General features: G+C 48.3%; 1 protein-coding gene across 1 annotated transcript; it reads left to right on the top strand.

Moving 5' to 3' along the window:
- The first annotated feature begins 1,612 nt into the window (after window positions 1-1,612).
- Window positions 1,613-23,767, top strand: PLP2 (proteolipid protein 2). Its single transcript, XM_081175831.1, has 5 exons — window positions 1,613-1,788; window positions 15,630-15,785; window positions 18,906-19,001; window positions 20,711-20,801; window positions 23,049-23,767. Exons 1-5 carry the CDS (start codon window positions 1,699-1,701, stop codon window positions 23,066-23,068), a joined length of 453 nt encoding a protein of 150 aa, XP_081031957.1. The 5' UTR covers window positions 1,613-1,698; the 3' UTR covers window positions 23,069-23,767.
- Window positions 23,768-23,829: the final 62 nt, after the last annotated feature.

Raw genomic sequence — 23,829 nt, 5'->3', positions numbered from 1 at the left:
CTGCCCTGTAGCTTCTGGGATAGGTTTACCATTGGTCTGATGTAAGCAACAGGAAAAAGTGCCTTTGTAGTGGGCTGTTCCACCTCTGGTGGGGGACAGTTGTGCACCTCTGGATAATTTGCTCACCTTTGATCCCCATCCTGCCCTCAGCCCTCACCTGTGGCTCCTAGAAGCTGTTGGCATGCGAGCCGTTGGGAGGCAGAGACATGAAATGGCATCAGAGGAGGGAGGAAAGGAAAGAGGGACAGAGGCCAGTGTTGTCCGCTGCACCCCTGACCATCATTCAAGGTACCTTTGCCACAGCACACTGGTTGAAAACCACTGCCCTACACAAATCCAGAGTGAAGTTCCTAAGGACTTGCATGCCTCCTTCCAGCAACTGCTGCAGCCAAGCTGGTGCCAAATGTATTACTTTGCTTTCCTTTGGACCACATCAGTGAGGGGGGTCTTGTCATCTGGGCAATCCCAGGCTTGCACCTTTGCACTTTGGTGCTGCAAATGCAACAAAAATAATATGGGAGGCAGCAATTATGAGTTATAAGTTAAACCTGATTGGCATGAAGTACAAGCACTACTAAAAGGGACACGGGTGGCGCTGTGGGTTAAACCAGAGCCTAGGGCTTGCCGATCAGAAGGTCAGCAGTTTGAATCCCTGCGACGGGGTGAGCTCCCATTGCTCGGTCCCAGCTCCTGCCAACCTAGCAGTTCAAAAGCACCTCAAATTGCAAGTAGATAAATAGGTACCACTCCAGTGGGAAGGTAAACGGCATTTCCGTGCGCTGCTCTGGTTCGCCAGAAGTGGCTTAGTCATGCCGGCCACATGACCCGGAAGCTGTACGCCAGCTCCCTCGGCCAATAAAGCGAGATGAGCGCCGCAACCCCAGAGTCGGTCACGACTGGACCTAATGGTCAGGGGTCCCTTTACCTTTTTAAGCTCTAGGCTATGGTTTTCCCAGTAGTGATGTATGGAAGTGAGAGCTGGACCATAAAGAAGGCCGATTGCCAAAGAATTGATGCTTTTGAATTCTGGTGCTGGAGGAGACTCTGGAGAGTCCCATGGACTGCAAGAAGATCAAACCTCTCCATTCTGAAGGAAATCAGCCCTGAGTGCTCACTGGAAGGACAGATCCTGAAGCTGAGGCTCCAAGACTTTGGCCACCTCATGAGAAGAGAAGACTCCCTGGAAAAGACCCTGATGTTGGGAAAGATGGAGGGCACAAGGAGAAGGGGATGACAGAGGACAAGATGGTTGGACAGTGTTCTCGAAGCTGCAAGCATGAGTTTGACCAAACTGCGGGAGGCAGTGGAAGACAGGAGTGCCTGGCGTGCTGTGGTCCATGGGGTCACAAAGAGGCGGACACGACTAAACGACTAATGACAAGTTGTTATTCTATAGTCGATTACTTCTCGTTTCAGGGATCTTCACGGTCATTTCTTTTGTTCTGTGCAATTTCTTGGTTCCGCGACGGTCTTTTTTTCACCGGCCCTCTTCCTCCGGCTGCCCTTAAAGAGGCAGCGGCGATTACCCAAGACTCCCTGCCCAGCCCGCCGCCGCCCCACCCCGCGGGCCGCCCTCCCCGCCCTCCCTTGCCTGGCGGAGCCCGCGCTTGGCAGGAGGCTGCTGCCAAGAGAAGGAGCAGAGCCGCGGCGGGAAGCGAAAGCGACGTCTCCCCTTTCCGACCGGGGCGCCGCGCTGCCATGGAGTCGTCCAGCAACGCCGAAGGGTGCATGGGCCAATGCACCGGCTTCATGCGCACCCACAAGGGAATGATCCTGCTGGCCGAAATAGTAAGAGGGCGCGCACGGGCCGGAGGGATGGCGCGATCTGCAAAGGCGGGGGGCGCCCAGGACAGGAGACGGGGGGGGGTGGCTCCCTAACTTCGCGGAGCGGCGGACGCTGCGCTTTCCCAGAAAACTTCTTTCTCACGTTTCCATAACCCAGTTCCCTCCGGACCCCACGTCCAGCAAATCGACGAAGTTCAGGTTTTCCAAAGTGATTTAGGAGAGGGTTCGGAGGGATAAGTTGCAGCCGGGGTGCTCCAACATGACTGTGTGGGTCGGGCGGAGTCTGCCCCCCACCTCCCACTTTATAAGTGGCTGGGCAAGAACAGGCGGTCACGTCCGTTAGTGGCGCCCGCCGAAAGTTGTTGGCATGTGTGGCACCGGGCGGAGGGGCTTCCTTCGCCACCCAAACCTTCCCCAGTATCCTCTATGCCCGTGCCAGCCCGCTTCCCCGCGCTGGGGATGGAACCCAGGCGTCCGGGGTGGCTTCAGCGGACCCGCTGGAGATTGTGCCGGGCGGGGAAACGCCCTGACGGGGCAGACAGCGCAGCGCTGCCTCGGCCGAGGAAGAGTTAAGGAGGAGGGGCGGCGGACGTGTCTCCCGCGCGTCGTCGGGCCGCGGGTGGAGGGGAGGAGGGTCACGGGACGGCTGCTGTCCAGGGGAAGAGAGGGAGGGACGGTGTTGGGAGACTCAGCGGGGGCCCCGCAAGCCCAGAGGGGATGGATGAGCGAAGGACAATTGTCCCTTAAGCTTCTTCCAACGGCAGTGAGCCCCGGACGCCTGAAGCGCGTCGGTTTGCATTCGCTGAGCGCCGCTTTTCTCTTCCTGCTCGCTGCGCTTTCCCTTCCTGTTCCTTATTGCAACTCGACCTCGCCCCGGCGCTTTGCTTTGCGCGAGTTGGGCATCGTTAAGCTCCGCGGGGCAGAGACCCATCGCTTGCTGCGTCCCCTGGGCATGGCGAGCGTAGGGAGCCAGACTTCAACAAGCCGGGCTTCCCGGGTCCTCCCCTTCCCATGATGCCTGCAGGTTTGGAAAAGCGGCGAGGCAGAGGAGGAAAAGGCGCTTTGCAGTCCCAGGCAGGTTCCTGTCCCCGCGGCTGGCGGTTGTTGGACGGCCTTGGGGTGCCCGAAGCCTGGCTGCTTGCCTCTCCCTGCCCGCGGAGGGCCTTGGTTTGGGGTGCGGCTGAGCGTGTGCCTCGCTGGTCGCCTCCCCGGAGCGCCGGGTGCGCGCATCGCGGGTGACTCACCGTTCCCGTCTCTGGGCACAGAGTGTGTGTGTCTGGCACGGTAATTGGGAGCGTCTCTTTGCGGTTTGAATTTACAGCAGTAGTTGCTAAAGAGTTGCAAGCTTGTAGGACCACGTGGTCCTGCTCCACCTCCCTATGACACAGATGGGAAAGGATAGGCTCTCCCCACCCTTCTGAATAGCTGTATATTTATCCTCACTAGTTGTCCTGGGACTTAGTACAGCTTTTATTTTTCTGAAAATAGAGCTGAACTTGCACCACCCATCACATGGCCTCTTGCTTTCAGAGGGGTTCTTCTCGCTGAATTCTTGCTTCTCATGCAGTTGTTCAAGGGGTACAAGTTTCTCCAGAAAAATAAAAGCAACAACCCTCTTGCTCTCTCATAACTTGTCCACAAGAACTGCTTCCAAGTAAACCTGTTTTGGCAATGTATGCCAGAGTAAGGAAGCCACGCAGCCTATTTCAATACCAGGGTTCAGCGCCGGAATATGTGGAAGGGATGAGAGTGTTTCTGAGCATGAGGCGGGTAATGGAGTCACACCCACACACCTGGGATTAGGGGGGTGGGCACAAGGTCTTTCAGACCAGAGGTTGGCACTACCAGGCAGCTTTGCTCTGTATCCCTTGGGGTCTTAAATCCCCCCCCCCCAAAAAAATGCTTATTAAAAAGCCTCTAGACAAATCATTGGGAGAATAGGTCTATTAACAGCAAGACAAGGAAGTAGAGCTTCCACCTTCAGTGGCAGTAATGTCAGTGAATACCAGGAGCTAGCTGGCAGGAACCCTGAGCAACGTACAGGGTAACGTTTTGCATTGGGGAAAGGCTGTCACTCCGTGGCGGAGCATCTGATTTGCACGCAGAAGGCCCGGGTTCAACCCCTGGCATCTCCAGACACAGCAGGGAGAGATCCTGAAGCCCTGGAGAGCTGCTGCCAGCCAGTGCAGGTAGTCAGAGGTCTGATTAAGTCGAAGGCACCTTGCTACGTTTCTGTGCAAATCCCACTTGTCTGTTCTTTACCTACCCCTGGAGAGTGACTTTTAGGAGTGGAGCAGGACCCTTCCTTCGTCTTTCAAAGAGGGATAGGACAATATGGCTTCTGTCTCCATTATGGGTGTAGCCCTTTCTCTGCCATCTGTGGCAGAGAAGTTGTTGCTCTCCCCCCTCCCTCTTTCACAAATCTTTGCCACCTCCATTAATAATTAACAGAAACCGTTTTTTCTCATTCAGTTTTTCAGCCCTGAGAATTGGAAGCAGAACCTGGATGTCTTGAGTCCTAATACGAGTATTTTACCTTCACAAACTGGAGGATCTTAGGAATGTGGAAAACTGCCTCATGCAAAGTTTGGGTTGGTCCAAAAAGGATGTGCTTTAGCCAGTTTTTTAGACGTCTTTGTTCTAAGGGCTTAAAGCACAGCTGCAACTTCCCTCCTTTTGCATGATTCCTTGTTTGCCATGTTATCCTCACAACAACCCTGTGAGGTAGGGCTGAGGAGAGTGACTGGGCCAACAACTCTCACGGAGCTTCATGGCTGAGTTGGGTTTATAACTTGGGATTTTGCAGTTTTAATCCAACCCTCTGTAACCGCAGCACCACACGAATCCTGTGTTATGGAAACCAAACAGGAGATTGCTATTACTCAAATGTTGCAGGACCGATAATCTACCTTTTAATCTTAGAGCAGAGCATGTTCTTTTAGGCTGCAGGGCTGGGTGTTGTATCTGCGTGGGAATGACAAAAAGGGTTTTCCTTTTTTCAAAAAAGCGGGGCCTAGGAATAAATAGCAGGTCCCGACAAGGCCCACAAGGCAGGTGAAGAGAACAAGGGAAGGATTTATGCTTGCCTGTGCTGTGCTACGCCCTGTCACTCCCAAGGGCTCTGGGTGCAGGTGCGAGTGCGAGTGCTGCCTTGCCTTGTTTTTAAAATAGCAAGCAAAGACCACATGTTCATTGAGTCAGTTTCTCTTTATCCATTGGAAGCCACAGTGGCTCCCATCTTTGTGGGATAAACAAAACAACACTCTCTGTGTCTGACTGCCCCCGTTAAGGCCCAAATACAGAAGAGAACGTGGATTTGTTCCATATTGATTGAGGTGAAGTAAGTCCTACTGCTCAGTCTCCGTACAGTTGCCGTGACAGATTAGAACATGAGTAGGCAAACTAAGGTCCGGGGGCCGGATGCGGCCCAATCACCTTCTAAATCCTGCCTGTACACGGTCTGGGAATCAGCGTGTTTTTACATGAGTAGAATGTGTCCTTTTATTTAACATGCATCTCTGGGTTATTTGTGGGGGATAGGAATTCGTTCATTCCCCCCCCCCCGAAAAAAATATAGTCTGGGCCCCCACAAGGTCTGAGGGACAGTGGACCGGCCCCCTGCTGAAAAAGTTTGCTGACCCCTGGATTAGAATCACGCTTTTCCTGTATTAAGCCAGTGTAGTGTTTGGGGATGAGGCACCTGGTGTGCTCTAGATGTTGCAGGACTGCATCTCCCATCATGTCTGAAGGTGGCCCCTGTTAGCTGGGGCTGATGGGAGTCAGAGTCCTTCACTGCTTGGAGGGCTAGTTGAGAAGTTGGAATAATGTAGCAGCCTAATGTCACCTAAAACCTGCTCCTGTTTCACTGGATGCCAGGCATTCAACAAGGGAGATTTTGCATGCCAAACAGATACTCTACCATTGACCGGTCCGATGACCAATCATAGCATTGTAGAATTGTAGAGTTGGAAAGGGACCGTGAGGGTCATCTAGTTCAAAGTCCAATCTCTGACCCAACTTGGGGCTTGAACCCATGTCCCTGTTCTCCCAACTGAGCTACCCCTTCTTATATATCAGGTTCCCCATCTCTGATATAGCCTGGCAAAGGAAAACTATTATTTTAGGCCGCTCAACCCATTCTTTACTTTTACCCAGTCTTTTGTCGACAGTGTCTTCTGAGCGTATTCCTTGCCATGCTAAATAGGTGACACACATTCAAGGCTGGTTCTGAGACAGTGTGCAAGGCTGTCGTTTGGGAATCGAGGGGAAATTGCTCCTGCTCAAGGTTGCAGTTAGGTGATTTCTGACTCTGGTCTTAGAGTTCCTCCAGACGTCCCTTTGCTCTCTGCTTTCCAGACACAAGTCCATACTTTAAAGCTCTGCAGCCAAGCAGGGTTTTGTTTTTGTTTGTCCTAGCGCTTTCCCCAGGAAAACCTACGTTTTATTGCTGAATTGGAGCAAATGGCAAGCTGCAGAAAACACACAGCTCTCCAACATCTTTTAGTCTTGTTTTGGGAGTGGGGGGGGGGATTCCAACCAGCTTTACTAAGGGCCAGTGAAACAGCAAAACAGTTAACTATCTTTCCATTTCCATAGAAATATCCCTCAGGCCTTATGTTAAAAGGGGGGGGGGAGTGAAGGAAAATACATTGCTGGTAAAATAAATGTGAGAAGCCCTTTCTGCAAATATCCACAAACTAATGTGGATCAGCAGTAGCTATTATTATACGTTACAGGACAGTAGATTCTGTTATTAGCAGAAGTTATTAACATTATACATGACACAGTATTTTTCATCGTTTTGAGACTTGTGGGTTGAATTAGGTTAGTTTGTTAGAACAAGACGCACTCTCCCTTTTGGAAAATGTACAAGCATGTAGTTAATTCAGTTAGCATTCATTGGAACTAATGGGTTCCTTGTAATGCTGAGAGCAAGTATGAAGATATTTGGCTGGTTCTTGGCCTACGAAAGCTAGATTAAAAATCACACTAGGGATGGAATCCACAGAAGACAAATTGGGAAGTATAGCTTAGTAGTTGGAGGGCCTGTAGTCTCCCCCCACCCACTGACACATTTCTATTATTTAAGCTAATTGCCCAGTCCTGTGATTCCCCTCCTGTCAGGTAGCTAAATTCAGAATTACCCAAAGTAGATAAATAAATGCAGGCAGCAGCGTTGATTCACTAGGGGTGGGTGGGGAGAACACTTTCAAATATCACAAAACTTCTGTTAGGACTAACTAAAAGCCACACTAGTGTTTGAATGTCGCAGTCTCTGATAGGGTTTGGGTTTGCTTTGGGGTTTTTTAAACCAGCCCACGCATCAGTATTTGAAAGCAGCTCAATGCGCAGGAGATAATGGCGACTGCCACTCAGTCACAAGCTTCACTTGCCTATATCTATGCAAGAAGCAGTCGTTGGCTGGCCCCATCTGCTCAAGAGCTTATATCCGTTTCTGCACAATTGGCAAGATAACTTCAGTTGTCTGTTCCAAGCCCTTTAAAAAACCCATTTCCTTTTCTCTCTCAACTTTGCCCATGTAACAGCTCTGTATCCCGTGCCTGGGGTGGAGGACGTATGCTTAATTCCTTTCCACGTGTTATGGGAAAACTCAACATATCCCACCTTTTTGCTGTAATTACAATGATTTGGCACATACAGGGATTCCCTGGTGCTCAAAGCACCTCCCATACATTAGCTTGATAGTAGTCCAACTGCTCCTGCAAGGTAGGGCACCCCCGCTATGAGGATGAGAGCGGTTTGGTGCCCTAAGGCAACCTGGTGAGTTCATGGCTCAGGGGATGTTTTTAAACTGGGGACGGTCCCAGCTTGCATTCTTGGTTCATCTGTCAGCATTGTGCCTGCGGGGGTGCATGTTTTCTGTCCTTGGCTGCTATCTGCTTATCTCCCGCTTGGACTACTGCAATGCGCTCTATGTAGGACTACCTTTGAAGGTGACCCGGAAACTACAACTAATCCAGAATGTGGCACCTAGACTGGTGACTGGGGGCGGCCGCCGAGACCACATAACACCGGTCTTGAAAGACCTACATTGGCTCCCAGTACGTTTCCGTTCACAATTCAGAGTGTTGGTGCTGACCTTTAAAGCCCTAAACGGCCTCGGTCCAGTATACCTGAAGGAGCATCATTCTACCTGGACACTGAGGTCCAGTGCTGAGGGCCTTCTGGCGGTTCCCTCACTGCGAGAAGCCAAGTTACAGGGAATGAGGCAGAGGGCCTTCTTGGTAGTGGCACCCGCCTTGTGGAACGCCCTCCCACCAGATGTCAAAGAGAACAACAACTACCAGACTTTTAGAAGACATCTGAAGGCAGCCCTGTTTAGGGTAGCTTTTAATGTTTGATGCATTACTGTATTTTAATATTTTGTTGGAAGCCACCCAGAGTGGCTGGGGAAGCCCAGCCAGATGGGCGGGGTATAAGTAATAAATTACTGTATTATTATTATTATTATTATTATTATTATTATTATTATTATTATCCTTCTTCAGCGCCATCTTGTGCCTTTCCTTTGATTCTGCCACCCCCTATATTAGAAGTTCTTTCTGTACTTCTGCTTTTAACTCTTTGGCATTCCTCTTGGGCTCTTCCCGTGGCAATTCTCTCCCCACTCTTTATTTCTGGCCTGTGAAAGTGGAGGCCTGTTCCTTTATGTTTTTATTCTGGACCTTGGCATACTTGGCAGGAGGTTCCTAGTTTGTTTAGCTGTTGCCCCAGTGATTCCCTTCACACACACACACACACACGCTGCTTCCGCCTGGCGCGCTGGCAACCCCAGTGTGCTGACGAACAGATTGGCCCTTTGTTTCCAAGGTCCACAACTGGAATGCCTAGCTGTAATTGTGTCTACCGGTTGCCACAGCTGGAACATCTCTTGCAAGTGCTCTTCCTTCGTTGGAGGAGAGGCCCTGTGCCCTCAGACATCTCTGGAGAATGCATGCATAGGAAACCCATGTTAAATCCCTGGCATATTTAGCTTAAAAACGTATTTGGTAGCAAGGCTGGGTGGTGGGTGGCGAGCAGGGAGACCCATTCTTGAGAAGTGGAGAGGTAGAGACTCTGCCATCTATATATAGAGAGCACAAGTGAGTGAGACTCGAGGCCAAGGCATGCTTATTTTTCTCTCCAAGATCTGCCCGTAAATAGAATTCGAATCCTTCAGGCTCTGGCAGGTTAATTTGCCACAAAGCAGATGGAAAACCCCTTGCCCCAACAGTCCCCACCACACCCAGATATCCTTTGGGGTGGCCCCCTTAAAAATATATATATATTAGCAATTTCAACATAACAAAGTATCAAAACATATCATATTCTTTATTTTTCCCCTTTTCCCCCACCCCCATCAAACCCTGCCTCCCTCCCCCAGAGACTTCCCTCAGCTCCTCTCTCTGATTTCTCAGCACATATTGCTCTCTGCACGTTAAAAAATTATACATATCCTTACATTATCTATCTGCCATGTTATCAACCAATAAATTTGTGGGTGTTTATTCAAAACCTGCCAAGGAGTTCAGTTCATTCTGTTGTCTTTTTAGATAATTTGTAAAAAGCTCCCATTCTTCCTTAAAGTCACAGTTGTCCTTATCACGCAATTTGTATGTCAATTTAGCCAACTCTGCAAAGCTCATCAATTTTTCTTGCCATGGGGTGTCCCTCTTGATACATTGACGTATGAAAATAAATGGCTGCTAGATTATGTTACCAAGCTAGAAAACTTTTTCATCTTACAGGCAGCATAATGTCACTTTGTAGCTTGCATTTGGGGTGTGTGTGTGTGTGTGTGTGTGTGTGTGTGTGTGTGTGTGTGTTTGTATACAGACATACTGCCAGCTACTTGGAATGCAAGCAAATACAAATCTCTGGTTTTTGGTTTGGGGGCTGGAAATCACTAAGCTGTTAATTTATCCTGGTGCCCAACATAATAATAATAATAATAATAATAAATTTTATTTATATCCCGCCCTCCCCAGCCAAAGCCGGGCTCAGGGCGGCTAACAACAATCAAATAATCAGTAAAATAATCACACAATCTAAAAATATTTCATTATAAAAATTAATTAAATCAAATTGATGGCAACCAATTAAGCAGAATTATGTGTAGGTTGCCAGAGGAGGGAGTCAGGCTGCGCCCTGACCAAAGGCCTGGCGGAACAACTCTGTCTTGCAGGCCCTGCGGAAAGATGTCAGGTCCCGCAGGGCCCTAGTCTCTTTTGACAGAGCATTCCACCAGTTTGGAGCTGCAGCCGAGAAGGCCCTGGCTCTAGTTGAGGCCAGCCTAACCTCTCTGAGGCCTGGGACCTTGAGAATGTTATTATTTGCAGACCGTAGGTTTCTCTGTGGGGCATACCAGGAGAGGCGGTCCCGTAGGTACGAGGGTCCTAGGCCGTATAGGGCTTTAAAGGTTAAAACCAGCACCTTAAACCTGATCCTGTACTCCACCGGGAGCCAGTGCAGCTGGTATAATACCGGATGAATGTGCTCTCGCAGCGAAGACCCCATAAGGAGTCTCGCCGCGGCATTCTGCACCCGCTGGAGTTTCTGGGTCAGTCTCAAGGGCAGCCCCACGTAGAGCGAGTTACAATAATCCAGTCTGGAGGTGACCGTCGCATGGATCACAGTGGCTAGGTCAGGACGAGAGAGATAAGGGGCCAACTGCTTAGCTTGGCGGAGATGAAAAAATGCCGCCTTTGTTATAGCTGTAATCTGCGACTCCATAGAGAGGGAGGTATCGAAGATTACACCCAAACTCTTAACGGACGGTGCTGGCACTAATTGCACCCCCGCAAGAGATGGGAGTTGCCCCCTCGATCCCATATCGTCCCGCCCCAGCCAGAGGACCTCTGTCTTCGAAGGATTTAACTTCAACCGGCTCCCACGTAACCATCCAGCCACAGCTTCCAGACATCTGGTCAGTGTGTCTGGGGCCGAGTCAGGATGGCCATCCATCAACAGATAGAGTTGGGTGTCATCAGCATACTGATGGCAACCCAGCCCAAAACTCCGGACAAGCTGGGCGAGGGGGCGCATAAAGATGTTAAAAAGCATCGGGGAGAGAATTGCACCCTGAGGCACTCCACACACCAAGGAGTGGCGTGATGACAATTCCCCCCCAAGCGCCACCCTCTGTCCCCGACCAGAGAGAAACGAGCGCAGCCATTGAAGGACTGTGCCCTGGATCCCCACGTCGGCAAGGCGGTGGTCCAAGAGTTCGTGATCGACCATGTCAAAGGCTGCTGACAGATCTAGAAGAATCAGCAGCCCTGACCCGCCTCGATCCAGCTGCCTGCGGAGATCATCTGTTAGGGCGACCAGAGCCGTCTCGGTCCCATGACCAGCACGGAAGCCGGACTGGAATGGGTCCAGAGCAGATGTTTCATCCAGAAACCTACCAAGCTGTTCAGCAACCACTCTCTCAATCACCTTACCCAGGAATGGAAGATTCGAGACCGGGCGGTAATTGGATAGATCTGAGGGATCTAATGATGTTTTCTTTAAGAGCGGACGCACCACCGCCTCCTTCAGTTCCCCTGGGAATATCCCGGTGCCAAGGGACAAATTGATGATATCCCCCAGGGGGCCCCGCACCTCGTCTGGACACGCTCTAATCAGCCATGACGGGCACGGGTCAAGAGGACAGGTGGTGGGCTTTCCAGCTTGGAGGAATCTGTCCACATCGGCTGGAGATATCCGGTCAAAGTGGTCCAATACTGGACCCGAGGACAGTCGAGGGGCCTCCAGTTCCTTTATTGTATCCAAATTGGCAGGGAGGTCATGGCGGAGCGACAAGACCTTCTCCGCAAAAAAGCTCGCAAATGCCTCACAGCTGTGTGTCAGATTGTTATTTAAATTTGGCTGTCCCTCAAGGGACGTTAAAGACCGAATTATACTAAATAATTGCGCCGGGCGAGAGCTAGCGGATGCAATGGAGGCCGCGAAGTAAGACTTCTTAGCAGCCTTCACTGCCATCTCATAGGTTTTCATAAAAACCCTATAAGATGTTCTTGAGGCTCCGTCACGGGCACCCCGCCATACTCGCTCTAGCCGTCTGAGGTCCCGCTTCATTTTCCGAAGCTCCTCGGTAAACCAGGGAGCCCGGTTTCTGCGGGGTCGCAGAGGGCGCTTAGGTGCGATCTCATCAATGGCTGCCAGGAGCTGGGTATTCCAGCCCTCAACAAGCTCAGTCAATGAGTCGCCAGGGGGAGCAAGGTCCCGCAAGGCTTGACGGAATCTATCCGGGTCCATCAGCCTCCGCGGGCGAGCCCAAATCGGCTCGCCACCTAAGCAGGGTGGGGGTGGAAAGTCAATCCTGGCTTTCAGAGCGTAGTGATCAGACCATGGCACCTTCATCGAAGGAGACATGATCACATCTATACCGGCGCCAAAGATCAAATCCAGCGTGTGGCCTGCTTGATGTGTGGGGCCCGAAACATGCTGGTTTTGCGCAGAGAAGCAAGGAGTGAGAGTGAGAAATCTAGTGTGCGTCCAAGCCACGCTTTTGAAAGTCTGCCTTCAGCAATCTCTAAAGGCGCTCACCCCTTTCATGGGCTGTGAAAGTAGCTTCATGAATCAAATTATTGGCAAGGAAAACAGGACCTGATGCCATCGTGCAGAACTCACTGACTCAGAGTTTCCCACCAATTTCCTTGGTTCGTCCACCTTCCTTCCAAGATTGGTTCAGTTCCACCAAAGCCAATCTAAGTGAAATTGTGGGGAAATTCTTTCTGAAAGGCTGGAACATCTGGTCAATGGAGCATGGTTGCTTTTGGAGACAGAAGTTTGGCAGACTGGACCAAACATCGCCCATGTAGGGAAACCTGAGGTTAGGCTAAACTAGTTTAAAGCGCAGGTGAGGATTATAGCTGAATGCTTCTTTGTCAAAAGCATCTAGGCTGTGCAGTGCTAGCATACTGGGGCAGGCAGAGATGTACCCAATGTGCTGGAGTTTTTACAGAGAAAAGATCTGAGCATATCAGACCACCCTGCTCATCAGGGCAAGCCCAAGATATTTTGGCACCTGAGGCGAACCGTAAAATGGCGCCCTCCACAGGTAAGAAGGGGTGAGTGAAGATCTATATCGGGAACAAGGATGGAAGGAGACCAGCAGCACCTCCAATTTGCCAAGAGGCCACTACAGTGGTACCTCAGGTTACAGACGCTTCAGGTTACAGACTCCGCTAACCCAGAAATAGTACCTCGGGTTAAGAACTTTGCTTCAGGACCTGCCAAGGAAACTGAAGAACATTTTCATGTATGTGACAACAGCAGCAAGAGTCTTAATAGCACAAGGATGGAAGAATGAAGAAATCCCGACCAAAGAACTGTGACAAGAGAAACTGATGGATTATGTGGAACTGGCGAAATTGACACACAAATTGCATGATAAGGACAACTGTGACTTTAAAGAAGAATGGGAACTTTTACAAAGTATTTAAAGAAACAACAAAATGAACTGGACTCCTTGGCAGGTTTTGAATAAACATACACTAATTTATTATTGATAAGATATAGACAGATAAATTAAGGATCTTTACAATTTAATTATATGCAGAGAATAACATGCGCTGAAAAAAACAGAGAGAGGAGCTGAGGGAAGTCTGGGGGAGGGTGGGGCTTTTGTTTGGGGAGGAGGGAGGGAAAATGGGGGGGAATGATGATGACATGTTTTTGATAAATTGTTATTTTGAAATTTCAAATAAAAATATTTTTTTTTAAAAAAAACCTTTGCTTCAGGATGAGAACAGAAATCATGCTCCAGCAGCGCAGTGGCAGCTGGAGGCCCCATTAGCTAAAGTGGTGCTTCAGGTTAAGAACAGTTTCAGGTTAAGAACGGACCTCCAGAACGAATTAAGTACTTAACCCGAGGTACCACTGTATAGAGGGGGCAGCCAAGGAGGGGGCAGATCCAGCCTTGCAGAAGCATGCTGGAGTTGTTGCTGCCACTGCAAGAGCATCAGTGGGCGGGGCATTCCTTGAAGGCTCGATCTGCTGTCCCAGTCAATTCTGCTGCCTGCAGCGGCTGCCTCACCTTGCCTCATGGGTGGAGCGGCCCTGTTGCCCAGGCCTTCCAAGTGCTGCAGTCTCATTTCTTTGTTTTCACACCAGAATTATTAACAGTTTTATACTGAGTCTCAACTAATCCTGCAACAATCCTGGTAATACCTGACCAGATATCAGAGAAATAAATTATCTACTGCAACTATATACCAATATATTATTATTATTATTATTATTATTATTATTATTATTATTATTATTATTATTATTATTATTACTACTACTACTACTATTACTACTACTACTACTATTATTTTATTATTACCCCATCCATCTGGCTGGTTGCCCCAGCCACTCTGGGCAACTTCCAACACATACAAAAACATCAAACATTAATAGTAACAATCTGATCCAATATAAAAAGTCACAATAACTTTAAATTATATCAAACAAAGCAACATTCAACAATCCATCAGAATCTAACAGAAAACAGTAAAATTAAACATCAGCAAATGATAATTACTGTGGTACCTTTGGATGCAAACGGGATCCATTCTGGAGCCCTGTTCGCATACTGAAGTGAACGCAACCCGCGGCTGCGCATACGCGGGTTGTGATTCGCCGCTTCCGCGCATGTGTGTGACGTCATTTTGAGCGTCTGCACGAGCGGCAAAACCCGGAAGTAATGCGTTCCGTTAGTTCCAGGTTGCCGCAGAATGCAACCCGAAAACACTCAACCCGAAGCTATTTCAACCCGAGGTATGACTGTAAACAGTTTACACTTATCAACCAGAAGAAGGAATTACCAGTCTATAATCAATGAAAACAATAGCAAATTGTAGTGCATAAAATACCATGAAACATACAAAACCATGTAAAAAGATCAAATTGAGAAACAAGGACATGCAACTTATAAAGCTATTAAAAAAACCCAAAAACCCTGAACTCCTCTCTTCCCAGCTTCTGGTCTGGGAAAGGCTTCCAGGGCTGGAATATGGAGCAAGGCAGGTGGAAATGGCATTGCCTGATGAGGAGGAAGAAAGTCTCTCTCCCCTCATAAAAAGATATGTCATTATATTACCTGTTTACAACAACTAACTAGGGCTGGGTGATATCCGGTTTTCAACATTGTGATATATCACCATCTAAACATTATGATATATTGATCTATGCCACTGCACAAGCAGAAATGCTCACGCTGACAGAACAATCTCCTGAGCACGATGTTGAATTCCACCCACAGGCTCCTTCAGTGGAGGGAGAATATAGCTGTTGTGGCTGCCAGCTGATCAGGAATAGCAATAGGGGCTGTTGATACGTTTTTAGGCACCAGGCAAAATTATTTCTCTTTAATCAGGCCTTTGGCTGATTCTATATCCTTTAAATGTGTTTGTGGGAGGGAGCATTACTGGTTTGGCTTTGTTCTTGCTTTTATTATGTATTTTGTGTTCTCATATTGTATTTTTATGTTGTGAACCACACTGTGATCTTCAACGGGCAGTATATATTAGAATTAAATAATAATAATGATGATGATGATGATGACGATGATGATGATGTGTGCTCTACTGAGCAGGCCATGAGATCATTTGGAGTTCCTGTTCCTAAAGTACCCTCAACCTAGAACAGGTAATTTTCAGTCCCAGGGTTTCACTTCTGAACCCCAACCTACCGTATTAGCTCTTTGAAAAATGCTTCATTTATGATTCCTATTAAGTCTATTATTTGTACCCCACCCACCTGACTGCCAGTTCTTCTCTCGGTGCTTGTCTTCCCCCCTCCTTTTCATGAGTTCTGCCCTTTGACGGCTCTTTTTCTCCTTTCTCTGCCAGATTGCGTGCATCCTCATCCTGATCTGTTATGGGGCCTCCGTGACACCAGGCTACTCGGGTTTAGCCTGCTTCATGCTCATTTACGGCATTGTCATCTTCATCTTCTTCATGTGTAACTTGCACCACCAGATCACTTTCATCCACTGGGGATGGACGGTAAGACTTCTCTTCTGCCCCTGGCACTGGGGTGGGGCAGAGCATTCGCACAGGATTCCCAAAGGGCCTGGGAATGTGGGGCCCACGCCACTTTACAAGAGTCTTCCCCACCTGGGACTACAACTTCCATCACCCCCAGTCAGCATGCCCAAATCATCTGGACTGTGGGTGAGAGGGGGGCAGATTAGGTTGTGGTTCAGTGGGGGAGAGCAGCTTGCATGCTTAAAAGTATAGGCCAGGCATAGGCAAACTCAGCCCTCCAGATGTTTTGGGACTACAACTCCCATCATCCCTGACCACTGGCAGGGCCTTGCAGAGCCAGGCAGAGGCCGGGCCAGGTAGATAATGTGCCCCCCCCTTTTTTTTTTACCCTGGGGATAACTGAAGTCTTATAAACAAGTAAGTATATAAATAATTTTCACAAAAGTTATGCTGACAAATAATTTTATTTCAAGGCTTGAACCATATCTGCATATAAAGACAAAATGGAAAATATGGATATACAATAGTGCTTTTAAAAAATACATAGGGAAAAGGATTGTTTTAAGTATTTACATTTAAAAATGCTTTCCTAGCTTTCTTTTCTGCAAATTCTCGAATTCAGAAAAATCAAGCAACTTTGCCTTATTGTGGTTTATGTTTATCATTGCTAAACCATTTAGAAGAAGAAGAAGAGTTTGGATTTGATATCCCGCCTTTCACTCCCCTTCAGGAGTCTCAAAGCGGCTAACATTCTCTTTTCCCTTCCTCCCCCACAACAAACACTCTGTGAGGTGAGTGGGGCTGAGAGACTTCAGAGAAGTGTGACTGGCCCAAGGTCACCCAGCAGCTGCAGGTGGAGGAGCGGAGACACGAACCCGGTTCCCATGATTACGAGTCCACCGCGCTTAACCACTACACCACACTGGCTCTGGCGTTCTTTGCGCCTCCGCGTTCACCCCAGTGCATCCCCTGCAATTGTGAATATGCTGACCGAGGCCCCCTTTGGAATCGGAGGTCCAGGTCAAGTGGCCCATATGCCCCCCCATGTCTGGGCCTGACCACTGATCCTGTTAGCTAGGGATGATGGGAGTTGTAGTCCCAAAACATCTGGAAGGTCAAGTGACCTCTGTCTGGTATAGGCTTTGTCCCTGCCCTGCTCCTTCCTCCAGTGTGCTGGGGAGGAAACAAACCAGAGGCTGTCTTCAGGTTGCTTGTCAACCAGCACTCACAGGATATACCCCCAAACTCAAGAACAACACTTTGCACACCAATATGAAATCGTTCTGCAGTTTGTCCCCCACCCCACGCTGACTGGCTGAGGACAAGGAGTGACCATGATCTGAGCACTGTGCGCTGACCTGTTGTTCATTCACTTGAAACTGCTTAAAGCATGGGTAGGCAAACTAAGGCCCGGGGGCCAGATCTGGCCCTATCGCCTTCTAAATCCAGCCCGCAGATGGTCCGGGAATCAGCGTGTTTTTACAGGAGTAGAATGTGTCCTTTTATTTAAAATGCATCTCTGGGTTATTTGTGGGGCATAGGAATTTGTTCATTTCCCCCCCAAAAATATAGTTCAGCCCCCCCATAAGGTCTGAGGAACAGTGAACCGGCCCCCTGCTGAAAAAGTTTGCTGACCCTTGAAGCATGGGATGGGGTGGGGAGGTTTTCCTTGTGGACAACCATGGGCGTAGCCAGGATTTTTGTTGAGGGGGCAGGACTTTGTTGGGGGAGCAGAACCAATGTGATTGGTCAATTAGTTAAGTATTTCTATTGTTTTACTTCATGGGGGGGGCAGCTGCCTCCTCTCTTGGCTAGGCCCATGTGGACAACCCTTCTGGGTGTAGCTTGGCTAATGGCAGTCAGGGCGAAAGAGGTGACTCTTGCCCTTGTAGAGTAGGCTTCGTTCCAGCCATGCAAACTTCTGAGGTTTCTACGCACCAGCTCCCCATCTCCACCCAGGCAAGCAACAGACGTTGTGGTTCACAGACACTTCCCAATGCTGGATTAAGCCCTGTGGAGGCCCCTAGGCAAGCAAAATCCTGCCCCCCCCCCCTTGTAAAGGCTCTCTGGTGGGATGGCATTGAACTAAGAAAGATTGATTGTGCATTTCCTTCAAGATCAAATCAATATTATTTTGACCCATTGTCACCGTCCCCCTAAAAGGCATGGGACCCATAGACTGGTGCCTACTCAACCTATTTGGTAATCTGGTACTGACACTTTCCTACTAGCTGAGGAGAGTGTGGAGCAGGACCAGCGAGGGAGGTGGTCTGGGCATGGACTGGGACGTTGATCGAGGGGCAGGCAGAGTCCTGGAGAACGGCACTGAGTCCCCAGGACTGAGGATTCCCACCCCTGGATTTAAAGCAATGAACAAACTGGGCCACTGTGTCTATCTGTGCCAAGGGTTCTCCACTGAAACAAACCAAATTCTGCATTTTAAAATATCCTGCCTACATTGCGCTGAGTAGAACAGGGGAGGGTGACCTCCTGGCAACCCGTACAATGTGTTTGTATGTTCTTTACTTAGCTATTAGGGGCGTGGGTGGTGCTGTGGTCTAAACCACTGAGCCCCTTGGGCTTGCCAATCGGAAGGTTGGCAGTTTGAATCCACGCAACAGGATGAGCTCCCATTGCTCTGTCTCAGCTTCTGCCAACCTAGCAGTTCGAAAGCATACCAGTGCTAGTAAATAAATAGGTACCACTGCAGCAGGAAGTTAAACAGCATTTCCGTGCGCTCTGGTGTCTGTCACGGTGTCCCATTGCGCCAGAAGTAGTTTATTCATGCTGGCCAAGGAAAGCTGTATGCGGACAAACGCCAGCTCCCTTGGCCTGAAAACGAGATGAGCGCCACAACCCCATAGTCTCCTTTGATTGGACTTAACCATCCAGGGGTCCTTTACCCTTTTATCTTTATAATTCACTATTTTTAAAAAAAGCAAGGACTTAAGATGGCTCTGTCAGACCACCTTAAGTCTCAAAAAAACCCATCTACGTTGAAGTTATGGTGGTATTAAAAATATGTGTCAGTGATTGGCTCAGAGGTAGGTGGTTGGCTCAGCTAATCCTGCTTTAACTTCTTTGACAACCCTAGTTCCAGTATTAACTTTTTTCTCCCTTTCTGTTGCCTCCTTTTAGGATTTCATGAGGGCTCTCATTGGGGCTGTTGCTTTCCTCATCACGTCCCTTATCGTTCTCATAGGACACAGAGATGGAGCCGGCATCGCAGCTGCGGTACATAGAAGCTAACAAAAATTCACGGGGGGCAGGGAAAGGAAGCTGGAGTGCTGATTTGGCCAGCAGCGGGAATATGTAGGAATGTTGCTGCAAACGGGGAGACACATGGCACATTTGGGCTTTGCTAGTTGGAGAACTCCTGTAATGATCTCCTCTACACCCCATTTAGCAGGCCCCTTTGAGAAAGGACCTCCAGACACAATAAGAGGGCTCTCTGCAGGCACAGCTATATTAAGGTTACCAGATTTTTTTCAATGAACCCGGGGACACTTTTCAACTTCAGTAGGAATGAATGGATTTTGTCAGGGGACTGATTTGTAAATCTAGGGACTGTCCCCGGGAAACGGGGACGTCTTGTAACCTTAAGCTATATGGCATGCATGCAGTAAGTGGGGAGATAAAAGTTGTTCATCCTTTCTCATAGCGCTTCGTGGACATCCAATGAAACTGAGCTTTGGAAGGCTTAGGACAGATCAAAGAAAGGGCACATTCAAACTATGGAAGTCACTTCCCCAGGAGGCAGCGAAGGCCACCAATTTGGATGGCTTTAAAAGAGGATTAGACAAATTCATGCTTCTGAATACCAGTTTCTGGAAACCATGGGAGCTGGGAGGGCTTCTGTTTTGCTCACTGGTTTCCCACCGACATCTCGTTGGCCAGTGAGAGAACAGGAGGCTTGACTACATGGGCCATGGGCCTGATCCAGCAGGCTATTGTTATGTTCCTTCAGGAGGCCCAGCTACCAGTCCAGGTTCATATCATATTCTGTGTCGCAGCCCTAGCAGCAAGCAGTCTGGCTTAGTCTCCATGAACCAGTTGCCTCCTTCAGTATGTGGCAAATTAGCCAGCATGGACCACTGTCTTGCCAATATGCATGGATAATCCCCAAATACTGTGCCCAATTGGCTGTGCAAGATCACATGCTTCTGTACCCAAAAGTGATCACTACATATGGTCTTTCAGTGGTATAAATTTGGTGCCTTTCTGAAACAGTGTGTGATTGATCGGCTGTGCCTCTGCGCTGTGAATCCTGTATAAACACAACTGGGGCCCATTGTACTGAATACACATTATGCTTTCAAAGCATATTCAAAGCACATTCTTTCCCTCAAATAATTCTGGGCACTGAAGTTTAAGGGTTCCTGGGAGTTGCAACTCAGAAGGATAACTGCACTTTGCAGGGTCTTCAAAGGTCCAGTGTGCACTACAGCTTTGTGTTGCGCTGGGTTTCCTCCTGTTGAGTTCTTGGGTCTTTTCTTCATCTCCCAAACACGAAGCAGTTTGCTTATGGCTTTTTCACTTTTGCAGTCACCATTTTGCCAAACAAGAGTCTGAAACAATGGATATACTGTTGGGTACTTTCAAGCCATGCTGATTTTTTTGGTGACCATGCGCTTTAAATCACTCCCACTTGAACTCAGTGGGACTTCAGAGAGCTTAACTTAGTCCAGCTCATGCCCCAAATAAATGCACAGTCAGTGCAACCGAATCAAAATTGCCATGCCTCTCAGCGCAAGTAGCTACTTTAATTTAGAAGAGGCAAAATGAAGCTTGACAACCCAAATAGAGGAATAAATGGGACTATTCTACCAAAAGCAACTGCCAATAATATAGAAAAGTCCACTTCCTACCTGGAGTACAACTGCAGAAATGTACTCTTAAAAGCAGATGGAGGCCTATACTAAACTTCCACTTCCTTCCGACAGGTGATTGGAATGCTGACAGGAATCCTTTTTGGCTACGATGCCTACACCATCTTACCAACCCTCAGGAAATCACATGCAGCAGCTCCCACTGGTAGGTCTTCTCTGTGCAAGGAAGAGTGTGATCCTGTGGCAATTGGCGGCTCTTAGATGGCTTTTGCTTGGTGCATCAGTAATCAGCCAGCCAGCCAGACATAAGAGAACTTGCCAGCTAGTACACACACACCGTTGAAGGGTTTGCATGCTGAACAAGCCCAACTCTGTTTCGTTTCATTTGCAAGCCTCAGCCTTCCTCACTCAAGGCCCTGGCTGAGTTACCATTCAAGTTCTAACTGCTCAGAAGCTAGGTGCCCTTTCCTGTTTACTCTGCATCCAATTCATTCCCATTGCCGGCGTGGTAGGTTGTGAGTCCCATAAACAACTGTGCTTTGATATGTTTCCCTAGCAGGGGCACCATGTAGAAGGGGCTGAGGGGGCCCAAAAATTTTCAAGCAGGTGACCAGGTCCTTTCAATATCCCACAGCCTACCCATGGCGGGTATGGGCCTCATCAGGCCTCCCCACAGCTGGAGCTTCCCTTTTAAAATGCAGTGGTACCTCGGGTTACAGACGCTTCAGGTTACAGACTCCGCTAACCCAGAAATAGTACCTCGGGTTAAGAACTTTGCTTCAGGATGAGAACAGAAATCGCGCGGCGGCAACAGTGGGAGGCCCCATTGGCTAAAGTGGTACCTCAGGTTAAGAACAGTTTCAGGTTAAGAATGGACCTCTGGAATGAATTAAGTTCTTAACCGGAGGTACCACTGTAGCAGTTTGTCACCAGAGCAAATTTCTCTCCACTTTTACTGTGTGAGTAAAAGGTCATGCTTGCAGACCTTCAAATTGTAGTTGTGATGGACTTGGGATTAGAACATGCAGTGAAACCAGATGATGGAGAAGCAGGATGGACAAGTCAGGCAAGGAAGAGAAGAGGGAAAACATTGTGAAACAGCAGCCAGGTCCTATTCAACAGTCCAGGAAAAAGGGAAGTTTTGCAAGTTGATCTTGTGATTTTGCAAGTCACACTGACTAATGCTTTTGCTGCGTACACCACTTGTCTAATCTCCCTTGTTGAAGGTTCATGGTTCCACTTGGGGGGCAGGAGCTATGTTTTGTATGGTATTACAGTCATAGTGGCTAAGCTCCTCTTCTGCACTGCAAGGTGCAGTCATTTGTAGGTCGATTAATGCACCACTCACTTGACGGTGCCTTGTCTGTGTTTCTGCGATGGTTGTTCGTTTGTTGTTGTTGTCTCACCCAGTCTACCAGATGTTTAACTGCTATTTACAGCCTTAGAAATTAGCACATTTTGCAGCTGGCTTTTGACCAAGTGAAGATGCCTGGATTCCAGGATGGGGTCTGACATCTCCACCACATGGAGATGCATGCCTGGGGACCCTTGGATCTGGACTGTTTTCGCACACTAATAGCCCATCCTGTCAAATTCTATCCGTTATATTTTATCTCCACAATCGGAATGAATTTCTGGAACCAAAATGCAAGAAAAAACTGTGCAATCTGAGCAGGAGCAGTCTCAGAGGTCAGAATAGGCCAATAATCAATGTGGACTGTCGCTGGATCAAGTGACATTTCTTCTTTAAGTTCTCCAAGCTCTTAACTGAGCTCAAGGTTGTCCTCTGAACTACTCAGATGTTTAACTGTCAACCAATCCCAGTCAGTCCCACCATTTCAAAATTAAGACTTTAAAGCTGTCTTGCCCCAAAATGGCAACTAGGCATTCCGTTTTGGCAATTGTAACCTTGGTTTAGGGCAGGCACTCCCAAACTCGGCCTTCCAGATGTTTTGGGACTACAATTCCCATCATCCCTGACCACTGGTCCTGTTAGCTAGGGATGGTGGGAGTTGTAGTCCCAAAACATCTGGAGGACTGAGTTTGGGGGTGCCTGGTTTAGGGAGACAGTTGGCCCCTAGCTTATATATCTGAGTTTCTAACACTGGCTTATATACTAAAGTCATTCCCAGAAGACCCCCATCTCCTTAAGTGTAACTAGATATACTCAAAGCAGTTGACCAAATTGAATGGTCATTTGTGTTAAAGATACTGGAGATACTGAGTGTAGAGAATCGCTTTCTTCACTTAGCAACCATGTAAGTCAGTGGTGTGGTGCCTGCCTCTTTTGCCCTCCAGAGAGGACTGCCATCTCTCTTCTCCCCTCTCTGTATTAGCAACAGAGCTATTTTATCTTATATTATTTTCTGTCGATTCTGTTGTTCCTTGTTCTTTATCATTACTTTTTACATTGAAAACATGATGATTTTGGAATTTCACTGCTCCTTTACAGGTCCTTCAGATGGGATCTGAAGACACGCCGTTCTCTTGCTTCCACATCATGACTAGGCCCCAATCCTGGACCCATCACCTATAGCTTCCTGCTGGATCTCCTGGTAGAAAACTACCCCAGTCTATAAATTTGACAATGTCATCCCTCTCTTTTGGACGTCTCAGTGAGGTTCACCAATTCTTGAGAAAGATAATTCCACTCTTATTTCCGCCAACACTCTCTCCTATTTCTGACTTACTGTAATTGTGGAAAACAAAGGTAGCTTCTGTCAACTTGACAAAAGAATTATTGGCCCCCATTAAATGGGATTATTGAGGGAGGACGGAGAGGGGAAGCTTCAAATCAGTTTAGGGGCTCAAGCAGTTTACACAGTGGGCTGAGGGGGGAGGAAATGGGACCCCAGGATTCTATCTCCAGTTCTAGGAAATGTGGGGTGGAGAATGGAGTGGAAGAGAACTCCACACACTCATTTTAAGTGCCTTCCTTTTTCTGTGCCTCAGTTTCTCCTCATTTAAAATGGGGAGAGCGGACCAGAGACTGGTGCTTGCATCTACTTAGCTTATGCTCACTCTGGGGTCTCGCCTAAGAGATCACTGTTTTTAAGAAACATAATAAAAAAGCTTAGGGAGCGTGTGTTTTGATGACTCTAGAAGACAATGGACCTAGTTCCTTTGAATGTTGTTGAGAATTTATTAAACCACCTTGACTGCCAATTATAATGGAAGTGATTGCCTTTTTTGTTGTTGAACTAACACTCAAACTTCATCTCTCCCAGCCAGCC

Source organism: Podarcis bocagei (genome assembly GCF_964188305.1).
Source record: "Podarcis bocagei genome assembly, chromosome: 17".
NCBI lineage: Eukaryota > Metazoa > Chordata > Lepidosauria > Squamata > Lacertidae > Podarcis > Podarcis bocagei.
Note: the sequence above shows the minus strand (reverse complement) of the source record. Positions and strands in the feature narration are given on the sequence as shown.